Genomic DNA, 15581 nt, shown 5'->3' with positions numbered 1-15581 from the left:
ATATTATTTTGATAAAAATAATAGATTTTTCATGGAGCCCTTTTATATTTGATTTACTTCTCGAATAATATTACTTACCTAACGTTTGGCTGAGCACCGTTCGACCATCCTCACCGTGACATGCGTTCCGAGCATCAAAAGGATTTGTAAACTGCACAAATGCGTATCCTTTATGCATGGAAATTCCTGTGAATGAAGGGTGAAAAAAAGTACACAAATTAAACTACCGAACATTGATGAAGATTATGTTAATGTTAAAAAATTGATCGATGAAATGCGAGAAGAGGTAAAAACCAACATACAAAAATGAGACAGATGAGTTTTCACCCAACAGACGCTATCCATTTTTACCCGATTGTGCCAGAAAAATTGTGAAAACAAATCCCCAAGACAGGCACGAAACAATTTCAGCATAGGACCAGTTTTATGCCCTGTTTCACGCAACGATATTGATGATTTTAAATTGTTCAGCTCACAATGGGCTAACCGTTGCTAGACGGCTGAAATTGAGCCGTGGAAATCATCCGTGTAACGCACTTTTCCGAGGTGTTTCGGTGAATGTAAAAGTTTTGTGTGAACAAGAATTCCACCACCTGCTGCTCTTTGTTTTTACTTTTTAGGTTGGAAAATGCACTCCCAGTGGCACGCGGTAAAATGTGATACATTTTTTAGCGATCCTAGAAAAAGAGTTGCAACCATTGTCAGCGGCGTGGTTCATGCCAACGGGGGATTTGAAGAGGGGAGAAAAAGAGAAACGAGCTGTCCAGTCCGTGCCCGGGAGCATTTTCCAACAGTGCGACTGTTCCAGCCGATATGATTGTGGATGGTGCAGGTATCGATTCGAATCAAAGCTCGCACACTCGTCGAGGCAGTGGGAAAACAAAGAAGTAAAAATCCCAATTTCATCGAGTGAATAATTCACGCATGCATGGGCAGCGGAAAATAGGGAAAGGATTATCTGGACGTTCTGGAATTCGTATCTCTATCATTTCGGTTCGATTTTGACGACTCCTACTCGACGTAATAGAAAACGGAGAATGTTTTTTCTCAATCCTAAAGCTTCCGAGATTTGACAATAAAACCATCCCGTAACTATCCATCAAAAATTTGTTTTAGGTTTTTGTAGAGTTCGAGTTTTTTTCGAGTTTCCTAGTAATTATGACATGAAAAACTTTTCAACAAGGAAAACCTGGCTTGAGTTAATGAAAAACTATCCAGTGTTGTGCGTATTGTGTTGTTTTTGATTAAAATGGAATAGTATTGAACGTATTATCCATCTAACAATTAGTATTGAACGTATTATCTATCTATGTGTAACAATTTGGTCAATTTGCAACCAAATTTTTACAACACTCATTAACGACCTTTGTGTTTCCATGTATTTTCATTTCAAAAGATTACACCTAGAAAAGATATTGAATTTTCTAAAAAAAATAAAACAAATATCTGTTTATTGAATCAGTTACTACAATGCACTTTAATCCTACTGTTCGTTTCCCACCTCTCTAACTCCGATCACTATTCAATGGCCGTGCGTATGAATGTGCAGTTAATCACTGGAAAATTGGTATTTTTACATCCACCCCGAGCTTAGGCCCTTCCAATCCTTGCCTATAGACATGGCGCTTTGGCGGAAATGCACCGTCGAATGGTAGAGTTTTGAATCTTTTTATTTCCTATTCATTTTCACAACTCATCAAATCGCTTTTCCATGTTGAAACCCAATCGAAGCGATGGAATAAAGATTTGCAAAAAAACAGAACTTTCATTCCTACTGCTGATGGTACGATGAAGGGTGATAGTGTTGGTTTGGATGCCCGTCGGACATCGCTGGTGGATGGAATTATCTCGAGCTAAGCCAGCGCAACCGTAGTCGTTCGTTAGAAGGGAATTGTTTCACGTGCCACTCGGTCACCCAAAACCAGATCCATTTCACTGTGGAAACCCTCGGGCTGGATGCGTCGTTTGAAAAATTGTAATCTGTCTCCTGTCCGAAGTCGCATCGAAGCCCTATTTTTCCGGCCAAGTTCGATCGGATCAGATCAGAGTCCCGGTGGCGTAAGAGTTGGGCCCGACCAAAGAGAATAATTCTCGCGTCCAGATACTTCTTGTTCAGCATCTCGTTATGTGAGATTTATTTACCCTTCGCATCGGGAGACTATTTTCCATCCGCTCGGATGTGCATGTGCAGCTGCAGCCGCCGGCGTAATGACGCAATCAGTGGACCACTGCAACGCGTCACCAGAAAATGGCCATCGCCGCGGTCCGGCCGGTGGGCTTTTCATCGTGCCGGCTCTCGTCGCCATGTGATGAGCCCGAAAAAACTAACGATCACCAATTTGGCGGTTTCTTTGTCTGCAATTGGCGTCGCATTGCAGGCGCAAAATAGCAATCAAAACGCGGCAAAACATGGCAGAGGGATGCCGGAACACCGGAACCGAACGACACCATAAACAGTGTGTGTATGTGTGTATCTTCGTTGTGCCTAGGAACTTCCTTTCCATTACCAGCGCACGAGTTGAGTGATATTAAAAATTGATAAAACTTGCAAAACTTGTTCCCCAACCTCGCGCACGAGTCGGTTACACCACGCGAACGTATGAAAATTAGCCCCCCGAAACTTTGTGTGTACCAAACCGGGCCGCGTAGCGACGCCATGACCAACTGTAATGATCGTGCTTTCCGGGAATAAAGTTTTTCGGGCCCCTCCGGTTCCTGAAGAAGCAAGAAACCCAAATCAACCGCGCAACGAAACGTATTTTTCGCGTATTTTGCCCCTTACAGGGATGGCTGAAGGGATCGGAAAGCCGAACAAGGTGTGTATTTTTTTGATATTTTTTACCACACGCGGAAAAACACCACAAACGGGTTTATCATAAACCAGTGTTGGGTGGTGCAAATGAAAGGTGAAACAACCAGTAACATTGGAAATGAAAAAGAAACGAAAACGCGCATAACACCCTGTCTGTGCCGTGGAAAACTCACCCAGTACCGAGGAAAAACCGGTTGGCTGCCAAGAAACTATTAAGAAAGTTTCTAATTAAAAGCATGCAATAAACTTTTATTTACAACCATTCAGGGAGGAGAACGCGGAAAAGTCGACGATGGGGTCGTTGATTCGCAAACCGGTCGTGTGAGTTTGCAGGAGTCGATCTTGGCTGTTGGAAAATTGCATTCCCATTTCCGTTGCATTGTGCATGACAGTTTGACAAGGTGTGAAATCCCTCCACACCTCGGCTGCGACTCTCAACTCCATTAGGGTAGTTCTTGTAAAGAATTAGCTGTACATTGCTTTCCCCTTTTTTTTTAAATCGTGTTATTTGTCGCTTGTCGAAAACATTTGCCGACAAACGAAACGTAAACGGAGTTTTCCGAAAGGCACAAGCTACGGGGAAAACTTGATTTTTCTTGTTCGAAAATTACATCATAATGAGACCAAAAGGGTTGCAATTTGAGGCGGGAAAAGGTTAGAAACAACTTGGAAAACTTTTCCCAGAATCCAATCGTCGAACATATTTGGAACAAGTTTTCAAGTTGTGCCAAATGAAGATAAATACCGCATGAATGTCTCTCATTTGCTCGTTAAACACATTGCGGTTAAAAAAGGGTGTGTTCGAATCGAAAACAAAATCTGTGCTGCTCATCTTGCAAACGAACAAGTTTTATTGCAACCTAATGCATCCATTTACTTCTGCTTCGCTGTGAAAAATATCCCGGGAACTTTTTACTTCCCTCCACTTTTCACTACTTTCAATTCAATAGTTAGTAGCGCGATTGGAAAATGGATTTTCTATCCTTTAAATGAACTTTAATAGTAGTTTGATTCTTTGGTGCTTGTTTGATTCGTGTTTTTCAGTCTTTTCTCTGTACTTCGTCGTTTCTTCCTACTTGTTTTCGTTGCACTTCCACCACCGCTTTCCCAGCATGCCCAGTTAGAAAATGTTCCTCTTCATCGATTCCCGAAATGAACAGAGAGCGAAAAATGTTTGATACTGCTGGAAACTGGACACGGGACTGGTGCAACTTCTGAAAATGGTGGACAGAACAGAACACTCGAACATTTAAAGAGTGACGAACTTTGACACGGTCGGAATCGGGAGCTACTGAAAGCAGCTTACAATTAAGTTTCTTAAGACGATTTTCCACCCTCTTATCCACACCGAAGGGACAATCGGCGGTCCGGAGACTTCCGTCTGGAGTCGCTGCCTCCCCGGGTTTGTCTGGACGTCTGGAGTGGCATCGATTTGTTCTTATTTCTCGTTGGTTTTTATTTCGTCCTTCGTTTGGCAGCAGCAATAGCATCGAAGAAATCTGACCATGCAACGTGCGACGCGGGTAGAAAGTAGACCCCGAAGACGAAAGTGCACACCACACCCTTCCTTTCAGGGCCAAGGAAAGCTAAGGAAGCGAAAAACGAACCGCTTGTCCACTGGAAACTTTCTCTAATAGACTATTGCAAATTCAATTACCCCATTTTGTAGTTTATACTCGCTCGCTCAACCTCCAACACGTTCGCTGGGGTTCAGGTTCGAAACCGAGAACTGAGTCGGGAACTTTGATCGATTTATTTCCCCCGTCGTAGCGTGCCGTAGCTGCAAGGGGGAGGAAAAACACCGACAAGGCGTTCGGTGAGGTGGACAAAGTGGATTCTGTGTGACATCAAACGCACGAATTATTGATGCGATAAATGGCCCGTCGTGCTGTCGAGAAGTCCGAAATCGCTCCCCCCCAAAATGCAGGCAAATCTTTATCGATTCACGTTCGCTCCCTGGAGATGTGGATGCCCTTGATTGGCTTGGCGCGGTGGGCATGCAAGACCCGGGAAAATGCCATTTCACCCATCGGAATGGTTCAACGAGACGAAGTCATACCTAAAGCCTTCCATTTTATGGAATTCGTTTCGTTATTTCTCGAGCTTGAAAACGAACTTAAAACCTGAACGGATCATTGGATTTCGTAAAATAAATGGTTGGGAGAGTTTTCGGAAACTGCTTCCGGAGCAATGAAACAAAAAAAAAAAATGAACGAGTGAAATTAACTCACCTGCCAACCGGCCGTAGCGTTGAAACATCCGCTCCACATCAGTCTTGGAGCACTGAAATGTGTTGAGGTTGCCGACGAAAACTCTCGAGTTTACCGCCTGCGGGTCCTGCGAGTTGGTCTGATTGGAGAGTTTTGACATCTTCATCTTGACTGCTGGTGGATGAGTCTTTCAGTGCAGGGGAAAGAAGCTGAAATTGGGGAGAAAAGAGAAAGTTGTTGATAAGTCAGTCATAAATATTTGAAGAAAGCGTACGAGCAGGAATGTGTTGTGTATCTTTAACATTAGAGGTTTTTTTGTGAGATAACAATTCCTGCTTCGACACAGCTTGTCAAAATCTCATGCAAAGCGTAAGAAGAAATTAGACATAACCGCCTTAATCGACTATAACAATTTCTTTTTTTTTCAATATGTTATCACATCGTCACAAGTTAAAGCGCGAAATGCGTTGTTATCTTGGAATGGCCTCAATGCGTTTCTCCCTTCCTTATCGGCTGCAATGCGTTTATGAAATATATAAGAAAAAACGTACTGCACCCAGTTCTTCCCAAACGGTTAAAAATAACCGAGTGAATCATTGCTACACTCGTACTCTGATAAAGAAACTAACCGAATGGAATGTTTAAAGCAGCGATTAAGTGCAACCACACTTCGACTTCAAAAGGGCAAATAAAAAAGTCATCTCCCCAATTGGTCCAATCCGACTGCGACACGGCGTCTTCCGTCGTGCTGACGGTGAATTCTGGAGCAGACACATCGCCCCCGAAGGTAGAAGGAAGGGATCCAGGTAAGGGATGGCATTCGTAAGGACGTAAAAATGCAAACGATAACTTCTGCACGACCCGGTCCGGTCCGACTGCCTTCTGCTGCAGACTTCCAGAACCGACGTTGGTCGAGTTGCGCTCGTCATCTTGGAGTCGTCGCCATCGTGGAGTCGTCTGAAGTTGGAATGCGAGGAATTAAAGTAAGAAGTAATTTATATTTGTTGCTTCATCATTCCATCGTTCGGAAGCACTTCGTGCCACCGGGTGAAGCGATGGTTTTAATAGTTTTAATATTTCAATTTTGCTGGCACTCCGACAGAATGTGCAGGAGGATTTAACTTTTGGAGTTCAGCTTCGGGAAGGATGTTCACCGGTTTGGCACGGAAAGTACCACACGGTTCCCCCTTGCTGCGGATCAGCTAACCGGGTGTGTTACGTCCGGAGCAATTCCATTCATAACGCTCATGAGCTTTACGGCCAACAGAGAAACCCCATTCGAGATTGTTGCATATTGCAAACCCGGGTCGATAGTGGACCCAAGCTCAAAAGCTGCACCAGCGAACATACGCAAGCATACATTGGCCATGGATGGGTTTGGTAAAACGAATGCAAAGGAGGCTCTAGGCGGACCGATGGGGGATTCGACGAGCAACAGATTGAACGAAGCCCGATGGCGATGGGTTTCGATCCGGTGCATGACACGAAAAATAGTTATTGTTCGCTAACCGAAAAGGTTCTAATACGAGTGTGACAGCAAATAAAAAAAAGGAAAACGGGTCAAAATATCTAAAGAATGAGAATAATTGGCCAGACATCCAAAACCATGCAACCCACGTCGGAAGCCATTTTTTCACATGAGTAAAATATAATCAATTGGGTTTTTTTACAAGACCGCACATTACAGTTTGTGATAAAAATGTGTTACTTTAAAAACATACCTGGGAAGAAAAAGAAAGTTTTTAAATATAAAATAACATGATTGTTACTTTTTTATTTGTATTTTTTTAAATTTTTTTATATTGTTGATTATTGATTTTTTTATATTATTCAACACATTTTTTGCAGCCTTTGAAGGAATGACTAAGATTTTGCGCTGCTGTTTTTAAACATTTGCACTTTAAGAAAGTAAATTTTCACCAACTTGTGTTTTTTTTGTCTTTATTCTTAAAACCTTAAAAAATGCTAAGTTTCCCAAAAAGAAATTCGCATTAAAGTTCACCAGAAATCATTCTGAAGATCCTCCCGACGGTTTCGTTCTACCGCAGAGTCAAAGTACCGCATTGCAAATGATGAAAAATTCATCGGTAATGCATTCCTCCGGCTAGAAATGGCTTTCTATTTCTAAATATTCTTCAATAAATTCTCGACCGAATTCTTCGATTTGCTCCGAAACGCGAGAAGCGCCGGTGCAGCAAACATGCTGCCATTTCCGGTGCACCTTATCGCGGTTTGAAGAAGAGTGGTGTTGGGAAAACATATCGACAAACCCCGAAATGCAGCGACCGGGTATGATGTTTCGTGAAGATATGTAAACTACACACCGCCAGGCAACGTGCATATAAATTTTGTTTTCTTCAAACCAACCCCGTTGGGGCCAACCAAAGCCAACCAACGAAGGGTTTCGGGTTCGAGCCGTCTGACAATGGTGGCAGGCGAGCGCAAACGATATCCTTCGCTCACGGTTTCCGCCAGTGTTCATGCATGATCAAACTTTGTTTTTTTTTTCAAAATGCACTACAACAATTCCACCTCAACCGTACCGTGACGCGGCTAGTTTCGGTGTGAGACATCGCATGCCCGACCGCTTGTGCCATCTTCTGATCTTGCCGGAAGGAACCTCCGCCTTCTTGCGGGAAAAACGAAAGCAGACGGCCAGCTTAAAACTCCGGTCCGTACCGGGAAGGCGTTAAAGTACGAATTTGAAGCGAAAGGTCTTCACTCGGTTGTCCCATGTTATATGATTCGACGTGAAGGAAAACCCGTCGTCTGTTGGTGGGATGATGATACACCACGGAACTCCAGTAGGGTTGGCGAACAACAGTCTGTTTTTTATTCCTATCCTAGCACCACATTTTATAGTGAGAGAAGTTTTTCTTCCTCTTCCTTTTGCATTGTCTATTTCCGTGCTCTGTTTTGCTCTACCAAATGGTACGAGAGCGAACATTAAGAAAGGTTTATAACCACGTGGGAATTGTTGCAGCTTTTTTCCGCCCAGGGCCAGCCACAACAAACAAAGATTTGCTCCATTGGTTTTTATTCTCGGGAGGAGGTAAAAAAAGGATTTAAGAAAAAAAATGATGTGGAAATTTACTGGCAATCGTGTTTCCAATAGTTTTGAGTAGGGGATGCTGGGAAAAAAATTTCCAAAGTCCCCAGGCAACGGAATGCCGTTTGTTCTTTTGCATCTAACATGTATTATCAACTTACTCACTGTGCTACTTTTTTAAGTTTTGAGAGGTTTTTGGAATTCGGTCACATATCGGTAAAATGCGATATTAAATATTACTGCTAAAAAATTTGATGAAAGGAAAAACTTTGATTCGATTAACTTTTTCCAGAAATTTTGAGAATTTGGAAACAATCGAACCCTATTGTTTCTTTTTTTCAGTAGTGGGAATTATCGGTGACTTGTTGTACGGTTGTTTTTGGTTTTAGTTTTGCATTGCTAAAGAAAATAAGTACGTTGACTAAATTTAGAATTGAGTTAAAAAAATCAAATAGGATAAACCGAACGGAAACTTAATAAAAACATGAATACTTTATCAATACTGTTTTTCGGTCAAAATTTGGCCATTTGGTTAAAAATAAATAAAATTGGCAGTTTGTCGATTTTTTTTAACTGTGGTCGAATCACTCCTGCTATGTCAGAACACATGATTCACGCGTAAACATAATTGTTATAATTATGCATTTAAGCTATACATTCTTAGTAAAACCCTGAAATTTTAAAACCTGTTTCTTTTCATTTGTTATATTATTGAAAAAATATTTAAATACTATAAATTGATAAAACCAGTAAATTCTTTACGATCATTCCACTTCTACTCAATAGGGGAATACTTCAAATGTTTTATATTTATTATACCTAAAATTACTTTCTAAAACAGGATATGTTTAGTCAGGAACGAGTTCAAAGTGAAACACTTTTGATTTACGACCTGTTGCACAGTTTATTTTATTTACTTTTCTATTAACTTAATTAATGGGCAAAATTGTACAAAACAGACCCACCACCACCAACCGTCCAGCTTGAGATTTGTCATTTTTTACTTTCCTCGTGCTTTGATCTGTGGTTTGCTGCAGCCTTCCGGCTGAGGGAAAATCCGGCTCGTCCGGTTTCCCCAAAATAGTGCAGTTCATTTTCGCAGATGTTAATGCAAACATCAATAAATCACCGGACCAAGCTCATTGATGCGCGCATCGGACGGGAAAGATTTTTCTTCGACCTTCGAAAACAAGTGCTCAATCTACTCAGCTCGTCGCCTCCCCTGGAGGGGAGAGCAAGTGGAAGCGCGGCTAGATGAGTTAGGAAAGTTTACACTTCCCGCGCAGCGAGTTTTCGGGCATGTTTTCTAGTAAACACACTTGCCGCGCCGTGAAGTTGAACGGAAAATCCCACCCTGCTGCTGAATGTCTAAACAAACAACGGCAAGCTAAGATATGAAAATTTTCCACCCCGTCCCTGCTCTTTGGTTTAGCAGGGGTTATTTGATGCAATGAAAATGTTACCGGAAAAATCGCACCCCAAAAATTCATCCATCAGTGGCGGTGGAATTTATATAAATTTTCTCCCCTCTTCCGGCGAAGGCTACCGGCATCCTTCACGGTCTGTTTTCCACATCCCGCGGCAGTTCCATTCGCGCTCATTCATGCGCTGGTTATGCGGCTTCGTGGCACTGTTTACAAACTACCAATGAATTATAGTCGTTTTCCTCCGAAGCCACCCCTTCCCCGTTGCCGGTGCATTTTCACCCCGGACCTCGGCTTTCGTGCACTTTTACTCCGTTTCCACAGGCCAAACTTTCACGCCACGATCGTGCGCTCGATGGGGGAAAGATTGTGCGGATCTTTCATCGCAATGCCGACATCAACGCGCGGAGCGTTTTTCCGTGCCGTGGCTCTTTTCCCGCTGCTCCCCTTTCCCAAGTATTTTTCCCGACGTTGGATAGTGTTGTGAGCGGTGTTCTCTTAGTCGCATTTTCCCGCGTTCTCTATACAAAATTGAAACAGTCCTTGGAACGGTATGTTGGAAGACAAAATTTCCTGGCATTGTGTATTCGTGTGGGTGCTTAAGCATCCCACAGACACTCTTTCTTTCTTTGGTCGATTCCATCCCTCATTCCGTATCGATCGTTGATTCCTAAAATTAGCCTCAAGGTATTCAACCTGAACTCCTAAATGACATGAAAAAGTGGAAAAAACCAGATCGGCTCCATCTCGCGCGAAAGGTAGGACACTTATTTTCACCCTACTCAAGCAGGCAGTAAACACCGACCGCACGCCACTTGCCTTCGTCACGTCACGTTCGTAAACAAGAAAATGCTGAGTGGTGTGGAATTTTTATACGAATTTATAAATTATTATTCACCCTCAGGTTGCGGATACGAACGTAGGATGCAGTGCGGGTGTCGTTTGCTTTTCGGCGGACCACAACCACCTTCACATTGCCACCCTACAGCTCTGTTCGAGGTAGATCTTGGCAAGATCTTCGATTGTCTTTCCCGTGAAGGGAATTTTCACCTTCGTCACCTGGGTGATGTCGGGGAGCGCGGATCTTGATGAAGGCAAAATAGCTGGCTCACCACGAAAAATTGCATCAGGTAAAATTTAAGACACACACGAGGGAACGGTGAACGGATGGTTGGAAGGTTTTTTCCATCAACTTTCCTTCTGTGGGGGTTCGGATGATACATACCACAGGAGATGGGCCACGACAGGCGTCCAGCTCACGGTCGCATGTCAACCCAGTGGGCGACGTGGGTTATGTTTGTCTTTTGCTTTTCCCATTCAGTCCAACTTGGTTCTTGTTGTTAACATTTGGGTGGTAAAAATGATAATCAATTTTTGCATTTTAGCCATGGATAAAAGTGTGTGAGCGCTGGCTGAATGATGTAAAAATGTTTTCTATTACTTTTTTTCAGATATTTCATCAAGAAAACTTTTTGTTTTGAATTCAAAATAAATTGTAGAATTTATAAATTATAGTTAATTTCTACTTGGCTAATGGAAGATATATTTCAATATAATTTTTGGTAGAGAAAAATTAGTTTTTAAAGATTCCACTTCGATTTATGTAAAATTTCTAAAAATCATTTACCTCAAAGAACTTTACCATCAACGACTGCTTCATCCCATCAGTTAACTTTTATTTAATTTTTTATCGTGGTAGCGATTGATAGGTTCATCAGAAAGTTTTAGCTGGCTCATTACTACCTAATTGTTTTTTTCACCAGTTCGTGGAAAAAACACGGTGTTGGGTAATAGCGAAATAAAAAAAAAAAAACAATCATGGAGCAAAAAACCGTAAGAGAGAATAACGATGAGCCTTCCATTACGTTGTGTCCTTTTTTTTTGTATTGCTCATCCTGTTTTCATAGTCTCAGACACCCGTATTCGACCTCATCAGGCCGAAAAGAAATACCAAAAATTAAATCAACCATTAACCCTTTTCTGGGTGAAAATTCCCCATCGCGATCGTTTCCCTCCCTTCGGAACCTTCGTCAACCGCGGTTTGTCTTGTCTTTTTCGAATCCTTCCTTAATCTCACGAGCGCCCTCGAGGTGATGAGAAGGTCGCTGGTTTGAAACCCGCGCCCGTAATCCAATCAACGGCACCAATACACTCTAATGTGAACATCGTGCGTGCAAGAACACTCTTTCCTAGCTCTCATTCCACCCTTGATTACGTGGCGTACCGCACAAATCAAATTTAAAACCACTTGAAGATATTACGCGTGAAATTACTGAAATTAATACGCGTAGCCCTTTGCGTTGCGGCCTCCACTTGACCAAACAATTCCAAACCGCTCCTCCTACCCCCGGAGTTCAGGGAGAGGGAGTGTTTGGTTAACCGAAAACTTTTCCTTCCCCGCTCTTAACCGTCACTATTAAATCAACCCCTTTTCCTTTCACCGCTCCTTAACTTCCGAGGGTAAGTGAGATACCGTTGAGATGGAAGTGTTAATGGCGAGTTTGCCCGAGGGCATACTTTGTCCTTTCTACTTCCTTCACGGGTTTAAATGAAAAGAACCAAAACGCCTCACTGTTGAAACTCTTTTGTTTCATTCCGTAACGAGGAGAAGGGAAGATATGATGACCCGTTTTTTGTGCACGCGAGCCTACTATTCCTCCGACTATTTTTTTTTCTTTCCTCTTGTGCGAAAGTCCAAACCGAGGATAACATTCTCGGATTTCCCCTCCGACACCGTAGTTATAGTCCAACTTGCCAAATTCCTCCCGACAAACCGTCGAGATGCGCGTTTTCCGAATGGAATTTTATTAATTTCTGCAGGAAAATTCTTCACATAATTCGCCGGCTACGAAAGCGAAAACTGAGTGGGGGATGAATGTCCTTTCCGGAGGAGTGGGTACAATCGTACGTTGGCGTTTCAACCGACTTAAGGAGCTCCGTTCAAGGATTGAGGATGAGCACTTCTTCTGGCGCTCCGTATGCTGCGAAAGAGAAAAGTGAATTTCATCTGAGACTCCTGCACGACGGCACCGACGAAAACGCTGCCAGCCACGGCTCTTGAGGGAAATTTTTTGGAAGGCATCAGTTAAACCTCCAACGTTCATCCGACATTTGTCGAGGGTTTTGTCCCTCGCCGCGGCTTGTGCGACTCGCGGAGTGGAAGGATTAAATTGATTTGTTGAACGGTTTCCGCAGCAGCTGCTTCTAGCTTTTGCGTGGGGCGGAAACGATCGTATCGTTTGGGATTTGGAAATGAGTTAAAGAACAAGCTTTTCATGTTTAATTAAGTAATTCGGGCAATGTGTCTGCCGGGATCCGCGGAGCCGGTTCGGGAGTTTCTCAAGTGAGGTGTTAATCCACTCGAAGGAAGTCGGGATGTGGCGTGAAAGTTGAATGAAACGTCGGTGTTTCGGTGGTGTTGAAGTCTTTCGGGAGTGATTTGTGATTTGGGTATTTCGGCTTGTTGCCAAGTAAATTGTTAATTCCCTTCAACACTGAAGAGGGTTTTGATTGCGCAAATTCATATTAATAAGCCACTTGATTCTTGTTAGGAACCTTCAAACGGTAATAAAATGATATTGAAATGATCAATTTATATTTATTCAATTGCAAATAAATCCAATCAACTAAATCAGAACATCAACTCATTTTAAATAAACCACCACAAATAGTTATGTCAGCAATCTACAACCATGATATTTCTACTAATAAAAATCCAAACAGAGTATATCAGGGAGCAAATCAATGCAATTAGTACCGTTCGATATTTGCTACCATCGGGAAAATTGCAACCCTGCATCCAGATTGAGCCGTACGCAAAATGATATCACTTTCCGTAAACAGTGTAGCTCAAATATCGTTCCAATAGAAACGCACCCTTTTCTCCTGTTGGAAGCTATCGACTGCAAAGCTAGAGACACTCGGAGAGGTTTCATGCGTTTAGGTTTTTTTACTCTTAACCAAACATTTTCCACCCGACTGCAAAATGGCCACACAAGCTTGGGGTAGTTTTTCCCCAGCAACACACAACCGACACGTGGCGAGTGTGGTTTTGCATACACAAGCCACGCCGTACCCACGGCTCACAGACCACTCGGACATCGGACTACCGGTCGGTGTGTGTGCGTGTGTAAGTGTGGTGTGATTGTTTATTTCAATTACATTTTCCACTCGCCATTAATTGATTGGTTTGGGTGGCATCCGTCGATGCATTTTACCCCTCCGGCATGCGTTGCATTTTCCGGAAGGACCGCTCCACTGCTTGGTTTGGGTGCTGTCAGTTGGTCAGGTGGGTATTACACACACAACCGCTCCCAGTACCGGTGGGTGTCTTCATACATTCGTGGGCGTGGGTGCATGTAAGTCCGGTTTCAAGCCGATAGCAAACACGGCTGCAGCGAGTGATGATAAATTTCCATTTGTTGTACCTTTTCTTCACACTTCACCTGTTATTTTCCCCTACTCGGTAGTCAGGGTAAATTTTCTTACCCCGTTGTCGATGTTCGAAATAGTATCAACGCTTTAACCATTTGCCATTCCGGGTAATGTCAATAGAAATACAACCCATCATTTCTCATTAAAATAGGTTTGATATTAGAATGGTATTGCAGGATTGTAGCATAAAGCCTGTTGTAAACATTCTAAGGTGAACATGAAAGGACCAAATTCATTTTAAAAATAGGTAGCAGAAAAACATTTCTTATACTACTTTGTAAAATTTATCAACCTACTAAACGCTCAACCTCTGGTATGTTTTCTCGAGGAATAAATTAGTCTCTACCAACGTTGTTTGCTCGTTACCCACCAAACTGCAAACGTGCAATTTTTTAACTAAATTTAATGGAATTGATTTACGGTTGCTGAAAGTGAGATTCAATGTTACACCGGCAGGACTTTTCGTGCAACGTTGAAACCATCCGCATGGCACTCAACTTCCTCGCGTGCCATGGTTGAATCGTAATCTAATTGAAACGCATCCACTGTAGTACCATCGTTTTCATCATCTCACGTCGTCATCTCACCGGGACGGGATGCATTTTAATTTTCTGCCACTTCTGACATCAGAGGGCGCTTCGTGCGGTGCATGGAATAATTCTTCAAACCTCTAGTGACAACCGGGCACAGGCTGGAAACCTTTGAACATGGCTGCGGCCCTTCATTCCACCTCACTCTCTCGTGAATCGGTAAGACGCTCCGCCAGTCGGAATAAGTGTTCCGTGTGTTTACCATAACACGGGTGAGGTATATTTTCATTATGAATCTCAAAACATAGCCTCCACACTTGTGGTCCTAATCTTTTTACAGAATCTCCTTTATGGTGCAATTGCGTACCGTTTGCCCCGAGAAAGTACACGAATAAGCTCGCCGCTTACATTCTGAAGGGTTAACGCTGACGGTTTTTCAAATCTTCGTTGGATGGTTTACACTTGTATCTATGAACGAAAGGGTATTTTGCCCTTCAAAAGCGTATGCGTTTAAAGAGCGCTTTTACGATTCCTTAAAGTTTGTATTTTTTTAATAAGATGTCTGTTTCTACAACTAGATCCAGTGTTTTAAAGAAACACTTGATTTATAGAACTTTATTAGAACTATATGATTTATAGTCGATATTGTATTATCAATCGTATAGCAAATTAACGAGCGTTCATGAGATTCGTTCGTTTTGCATTTTTCAAGCTATTTCTTGAACGATCGTGTATTTGATAACGATCGATTAACTATGACGACTTTGATCGGAATAAAGGCTAATGTCACGTATACTGTTCAATTATATATTTGGAAGAATTAACGGATTTATGGTGTTAAGGAACAATGCTTATGTTTTCGACGAACCTATGGTAAAAGTTCTGCTTGTATTTATTTCCAGTTTCTTCTCCATTATATTTGTCATACAATTATCACCATTTAATAGGACTCCCATAAATGAAACAAGAAAGTTGATTATAATATTATAATTAATTACGTTGAAGCAATTTAAATCAACTGTATCAAATATTCCACCATTAGAGCAAAGTTTCGAATACTTCTCCACAGGGTTTTAACTTGCCAGCGCGGGTAAAGTATGGCCATTCTTTGCCAATCGGATT

The 15581-nt window shown here is 42.3% G+C and overlaps 1 protein-coding gene across 1 annotated transcript in view; it reads right to left on the bottom strand.

Moving 5' to 3' along the window:
- LOC131263906 (uncharacterized) overlaps positions 1-5188 on the bottom strand; it is a 58456-nt gene extending 53268 nt beyond the window's left edge. Inside the window, exons 1-2 of the mRNA XM_058266186.1 lie at positions 5044-5188; positions 79-186 (exon numbers count right to left, since the gene is read on the bottom strand). Coding sequence (XP_058122169.1) covers positions 79-186; positions 5044-5188 — 253 coding nt within the window. The remainder of the gene's footprint in view (positions 1-78; positions 187-5043) is intronic.
- Positions 5189-15581: the final 10393 nt, after the last annotated feature.

The sequence above is a fragment of the Anopheles coustani genome, chromosome 2 (genome assembly GCF_943734705.1).
Source record: "Anopheles coustani chromosome 2, idAnoCousDA_361_x.2, whole genome shotgun sequence".
In the NCBI taxonomy this organism is placed as follows: Eukaryota; Metazoa; Arthropoda; class Insecta; order Diptera; family Culicidae; genus Anopheles; species Anopheles coustani.
Note: the sequence above shows the minus strand (reverse complement) of the source record. Positions and strands in the feature narration are given on the sequence as shown.